The 5814-nt window shown below is 41.1% G+C and overlaps 1 protein-coding gene across 1 annotated transcript; it reads left to right on the plus strand.

Annotated features, from left to right (window-relative positions):
- The first annotated feature begins 2772 nt into the window (after positions 1 to 2772).
- LOC138601175 (tripartite motif-containing protein 16-like) lies at positions 2773 to 4664 on the plus strand. The gene is made up of 2 exons (XM_069672752.1): positions 2773 to 2826; positions 3021 to 4664. The coding sequence occupies exons 1-2, from the start codon at positions 2773 to 2775 to the stop codon at positions 4662 to 4664; spliced, it is 1698 nt and encodes a 565-aa protein (XP_069528853.1).
- The last annotated feature ends 1150 nt before the right edge of the window (positions 4665 to 5814 follow it).

The following is a 5814-nucleotide window of genomic DNA, read 5'->3' on the forward strand; positions in this document are numbered from 1 at the left end:
TCAAAATAAAAAAAACAGGCAGAAAAAAAGATCCAAGGTTTTTAAGGGATGTTGGCGAACTGTAAAGAAAGAGTTCCTACCGTTAAGTCGAGTTTCTGATTGAGTTGGTAGCAAATGTTGCCTTGACAGGGATGGATCCCTTTCCTTATATGGTCATGGGTCTGAGACGGATCTCTTTCCTTATATGGTCGTGTGTCTGGGATGTGACATGGTGGGTCATCTATCAATCATATTGCTCCATCCACATATCCATCATGTTGTCTTTTGATGTTACTGGTTATACGAATCACTTTGGATGAAGGAAAGGTGTGTGTGTGTGTGTAAATAAGCGTGTGAGGGTATTTGATTTCCACACTATTAATGTTGGAACGTATGAGGTTCAGTACGTGTGTTTTGTGTGTCTGCATTAAGGGAAGGGTTTTTTTTTTTTAAACTTGAAAAGACTGTCATTTGGATAAATGCGTTGACCTAATGTTGTGTTATGACCTTTCCTTGACCTTTGAACTTAGCACGACCTTTCCATGGCCTTGACCTTTGGCCTGAGCCACTGATAAAGAGTTTGGCGAAGGTGTGTTGTAACAGTAATCAAATTTACATAAATAACCAGTTCAGTCAGCAACTTCACGCTTAGATTTGCCCTTCCTTAAGTAAACTCAGAAGCCGAAGATTCCCTTTAAACTGTTTCTGACCGTTCCTTAATTTACACAAGAGTTTCTTTAATATGTAAGCACAATTCAGTTTGTCTTCTGTTCCAGACTTTGGCTTTTGTTTCACCCGATCGTCTCTGTTGTTTACTCTTCCACTCTAAACTGCCGCTGAGAGGTAGGCGCTCATGACATGACGTGCCATTGCCCCCAAAAGTGCCATCGCCTGGGGGAGTGGCTGTTAGTTTAGGGAGCGCTTAATTTTATATGCAGCGGCGTTTTCTACGGGCAGAGCACTATTTATCATCGACTTATCAAATCATCACACCACGATTCAGTTCATCACACCTGTATTGCCGTTTCAACTCTTTAATCAGTGGCTCGACCTTTGACCTTCTATGCCTGCTATGAACCCAGTAGTCTTAATTCTTTTCTCTTTGCTTTAAACCAAACCAAAAGGAGCCTTCTGTTGACGCTGTCAGCCACACCTGGGTCAACAAGCAGGTGAAATCTTTCACGTGTGTTTTTTGTGTTGTTACAATCATACGTAATGTTTCAGGAGTCCACTGGTGGTTTTATCCCATTGTAATGGCTTTTTGGGACATTTATTCTTGTAAAAACTTGGTTGACTCCATAAACGTTTAGTCAATTGCATAATTAAGTTTATTTTACATGCTGTAGTGTGGCCGCTTTTTGGTTAAAGAAGCTGTTTTGATCCTTTGATGTCCGAATCGTCATGTGAAAGTGACTTAACAAGACTTTAAGGACCGTTTGGAAATCTTGCATAATTGTGCCACTGAAACAAAAAGTTTTCTACATTATGCAACTTTTCTTTCGTTTTCTTGTCCACCTTTTAAGCCATAATCTCCCATTGCATTAGACTGCATTAATTTCCCATGAAAACGTATAACTATTCAAATTATCAGCGGTATTTGGAACTCAGAATTTGCCGTCCGACTGCATCTTTCACATAAAATTTTATGTGTAAAGGATCAAAAATTGGTTAAAAAAAAATACAATCAAATTGTAGTTTTAACCATTTAATGCCCTCAAACTGTGACTTCCCTGGGACTTGAACGCAGCGTTTTAAAGACAATCCATCAGAATTAAAGGTGCAAATAAGGACTCTTAGTAGGTGGGTGGATTTCAGAGTGATGTGACCCAGGGTGGCTGTATTTATTAGGCCCTTTGTGTGTGTTTTATCAAATGCAGTGTCTGTATGTATGTGTGATCATTTCACATCATGCCTCATTTTAGACAGGAAGTGACTTTTTTTTATTAAGTGCAGTAGACAAACTAGGATTTTGAATTAGACAGTGCTGGTTTTCCTGGACTGAATCTCTTTGAGGTAAATTTCAGTTCAATCTGTTAAAAGTATTCATGCTGAATTATTTGTAAGATACATTTTCAGTACAGAGAAGGTAGCTATTAGCTGTGTGAAAAGATGTTTCGTTCTTTAGCTCATTACTTAAAATGTCTTCTTGGAATAACATGCACTTTGAGTCTTTAAACTCTAAAGCTCAACTATAAGAGTGTTTCTTTGAAAGTGTTTCCAGTGGGATCATTTCAAAATAAAGTTGCAGCTTAACGTGAGGATCCATTTAGAATATTTCCAAATCAAAGTTCTGCTCTGAGATGCTTTCGGGGAAAACTAGTCCTGTGTTGAAGTGGGAGGAGATGTGAGAACAACAGTGTTTTTGAGAACATGTTGTAGACATGTTTTAATGCTAACAATGATATGTAATGTGACGTGTGTTGATATGAAACGTGTGTTTGTCAGGATCAGGGTCTGAAAATTGAAAACCCTGATTTGGAATAAGAAAAGATGCATTCAACTGTGAAAATAAAACTGATGCAGTGGCATCATGTTAACCTGCCGTGTGTTTGTTACTGTTGTCTTCTTGGTTTACGGATCAATTGGATTGACTGGGTGAGAATTGGCTCGTAAAAAGGGATATTTTCCTCATTTGACAAATATCTACTTGATTGTTTGTGTTGGATCTTAATGATGCTCATTCGGCTCGTTGGGAACCCGTTTATAAAATGAATGTCAAATGTAATGCACCAAGTTCTAAAGGGGAAAGAAGGAAGATCCTTTCAAATAGAGCACCTTAATGCTCAATGAGCAATGACGTTTAAAGAAGGACAGAACACGCTGCCAAAGTTCAAACTGTCTGCAAACGTGTGAGTAAGGTTGCCAAGGTTCAACATGCTCCCTACGTGAATCAGACAAGGTAGTTAGCCACTCCCTTTTCTCAAGGAGTCCAATCCGGATGGGGTTTTTCTTGGTTCCCGCCCCAGAGAAGGTTTGGCTTCTTGTCCAATGCTTGTATTTGCTGTGAGGAAAGTAGTCGAGACGTTCCCCATTGTTGAGAGGTCAAAATTGCACAGCAGGTAAAACGAGTCGACGAGATGAAATTCTGCTGTTCTATCTGTCTGGATCTACTGAAGGATCCGGTGACTATTCCCTGCGGACACAACTACTGCATGAACTGTCTAAAAAGCTTCTGGGATGAAGAAGACAAGAAGAAAATCCACTTCTGCCCTCAGTGCAGACAGACGTTCAAGCCGAGGCCTCTCCTGGTGAAAAACACCATGTTGGCAGAGTTAGTGGAGGAACTGAAGAAGACTGGACTCCAAGCTTCTCCAGCAGATCACTACTTTGCGGGACCGGGGGATGTTGCCTGCGATATTTGCACTGGAAGGAAGTTAAAAGCCCTTAAGTCCTGCCTGGTGTGTCTCGCTTCCTACTGTGAGGAACACCTCCAGCCTCACTACGAATCCCCAACGTTTAAGAAACATAAACTTGTTGAAGCGTCCGTTAAGCTCCAGGAGAACGTCTGCTCTCGTCACGATGAGGTGATGAAGATGTTCTGCCGTACTGATCAGAAGTGTATCTGTTACCTCTGCTCAGTGGATGAACACAAAGGCCACGACACAGTCCCAGCTGCAACAGAATGGACCGAGAAGCAGAAGGCGCTCAGTGAAACTCGAAAGAAGATCCAGCAGAGAATCCAGGACCGAGAGAAAGACCTGAAGGTGCTTCTGCAAGAGGTAGAGACGATCAATCGCTCTGCTGACAAAGCAGTGGACGACAGAGAGAAGATTTCCTCTGAGATGATCTCTATTATTAAGAAAAAAAAGTCTGATGTGAAGCAGCAGATCAGATCCCGGCAGAAAACCGAAGTGAGTCGAACCAAAGAGCTTCAGGAGAAGCTGGAGCAGGAGATCTCTGAGCTGAAGAGGAAAGACGGTGATCTGGAGGGGCTCTCACGCACGGAGGATCACAACCAATTTCTTCACACTTACCCCTCAATTTCACAACTTTTTGAGTCTACAGACCCACCAAGACCAAAAATCAATCATCTGCAGTACTTTGAGGACATTATGGCAGCTGTGAAAGACACAAGAAATAAAATAGAGGCATGTCTGACTGGGAATCGGCCTTCACCTGAGCCCACAACGAGAGCGGAGTTCCTACAATATTCCTGTGAAATCGTGCTGGATCCAAACACGGCCAACAAATTTCTGGTTTTATCAGAGGGGAACAGAAAAATAACATTTGATGGAAACAATAAGGCGTACCCTCAACATCCAGACAGGTTTATTCACTCGCCTCAGGTTTTAAGTAAAGGTGGGCTGACTGGACGTTGTTACTGGGAGGTGGAGATGAGCAGGGACACTTCGGTAGCCGTCGCCTACAAGAGCATTGGCAGATCAGGGGGCTTGAATGAACGTGTTTTCGGATGCAATGACAAGTCTTGGGTGTTACAATGCGGCAAAAGTTATAACTTCAGACATCACAACCACTCGACTTGCATCAAAGGTCCTAAATCCTCCAGAGTAGGAGTGTACCTGGATCACAGTGCAGGTATTCTGTCTTTCTACAGCATCTCCAAAGCTACGACTCTCCTCCACAGAGTGCAGACGACGTTCACCCAGCCGCTCTATGCTGGACTGTTTCTTTTTGGCTCCAATGGAGACACGGGTAAAGTTGATAATCATTTAAATTACCTCTAAAATTGGTGTTGTTGATTGTATTTCTGTTTGACATTTAAGATCATTATTTTTGTGCTTTTTTGGTGATTCAAACAGTTTAGCAGAGTTTAAAAGAACACTCTTGTAATTGGAAAAAAATTATTTACTTAAAAAATCAATAGTAGTTAAAATGGCCTTTTAATGAATTTTGGTAAACTGTGATAAAATTGGTTAATTTAATAAACTCATGCTGATTCTAAATTCATCGTATCAGGGTGTGTTTACTTGTTAAAAGTCTTTCTTCTGATCAGCTGGCCATTATTATGATTTAATCAGCAGAAATACTGATTAACAAAAATAAATAATGCACAAATCCTACCAAACCAATTGGTTAAAAAATTTAGTTTAACAGACAAACTTAAAAATATAAATTAAAGTCTATTCTAAGCTTAAAGCTGCTGTGAGGAACTTTCAGTTAGTGTTGATTTTGGCGCCCCCTGTGGACAAAGAAGTACCTATTATCTCTTAGCTGATCTTGTCAGTTGTGTTCGAGAATCTTTGCTGTGCTACATGTCAACATTGTGCTGTCAATCTCCGTGTCTGACGCCGACTCCGCGGCAGCAGTTACTGGCATTGAAAAAATCAACCGAGAAATAATCAATCTTGTCACCATTGGTCTTGCTTACTTCTGTAGGTCATATAGACGCAGCAGTATTAATTTCAATCTGTTTCATAACCACCAAAAAACTCCTCACAGGAGCTTTAATCCAAAAGGCAACTGGACTCATCCGAAAGGCTTCAACGTTGGTCGTTGGGCTCACATGATCCTGAGTCCTACAACCTAACGACCCATCAACTCCAGAGGGTACTAGCGACTCTCAGTGACACTCGGTCAACAGCTCAGGCTAACGACTCACCCCTGATTACACATCTATTAGCATACTAATGACCTACAGAGGCTTATATTTCTGGCTCCGTCCACCAGTCACTTTAGAGCTGAAGAAGCCTTTCGGATGAGAGGTGAAAAGTCTTCAAGAACTTCAACCAAGTCCAGCTGCCTTTTGGATTATAGCTTAGAGTTACCATGACCTGGATGACTGAGAACCTTCACAGACATAATCAGTCTAAATACAACTTTAGCAGTATTTAACAATCTCTGAAAAAAAAGGAATTGAACTATTACTGAAATGTC

Source organism: Semicossyphus pulcher, unplaced genomic scaffold (genome assembly GCF_022749685.1).
Source record: "Semicossyphus pulcher isolate SPU_LCO1_2020_fin unplaced genomic scaffold, fSemPul1.0.p SCAF_21, whole genome shotgun sequence".
Classification (NCBI taxonomy): Eukaryota; Metazoa; Chordata; class Actinopteri; order Labriformes; family Labridae; genus Semicossyphus; species Semicossyphus pulcher.

What these genes read in the sequence shown, in the direction of transcription:
- LOC138601175 (XM_069672752.1), top strand. Translation starts at nt 2,773, where the DNA reads ATGACGTTTAAAGAAGGACAGAACACGCTGCCAAAGTTCAAACTGTCT. An exon ending in AGTTCAAACTGTCTGCAAAC is followed by an intron (nt 2,827 to 3,020) that starts GTGTGAGTAAGG and finishes CATTGTTGAGAG; the next exon opens with GTCAAAATTGCACAGCAGGT.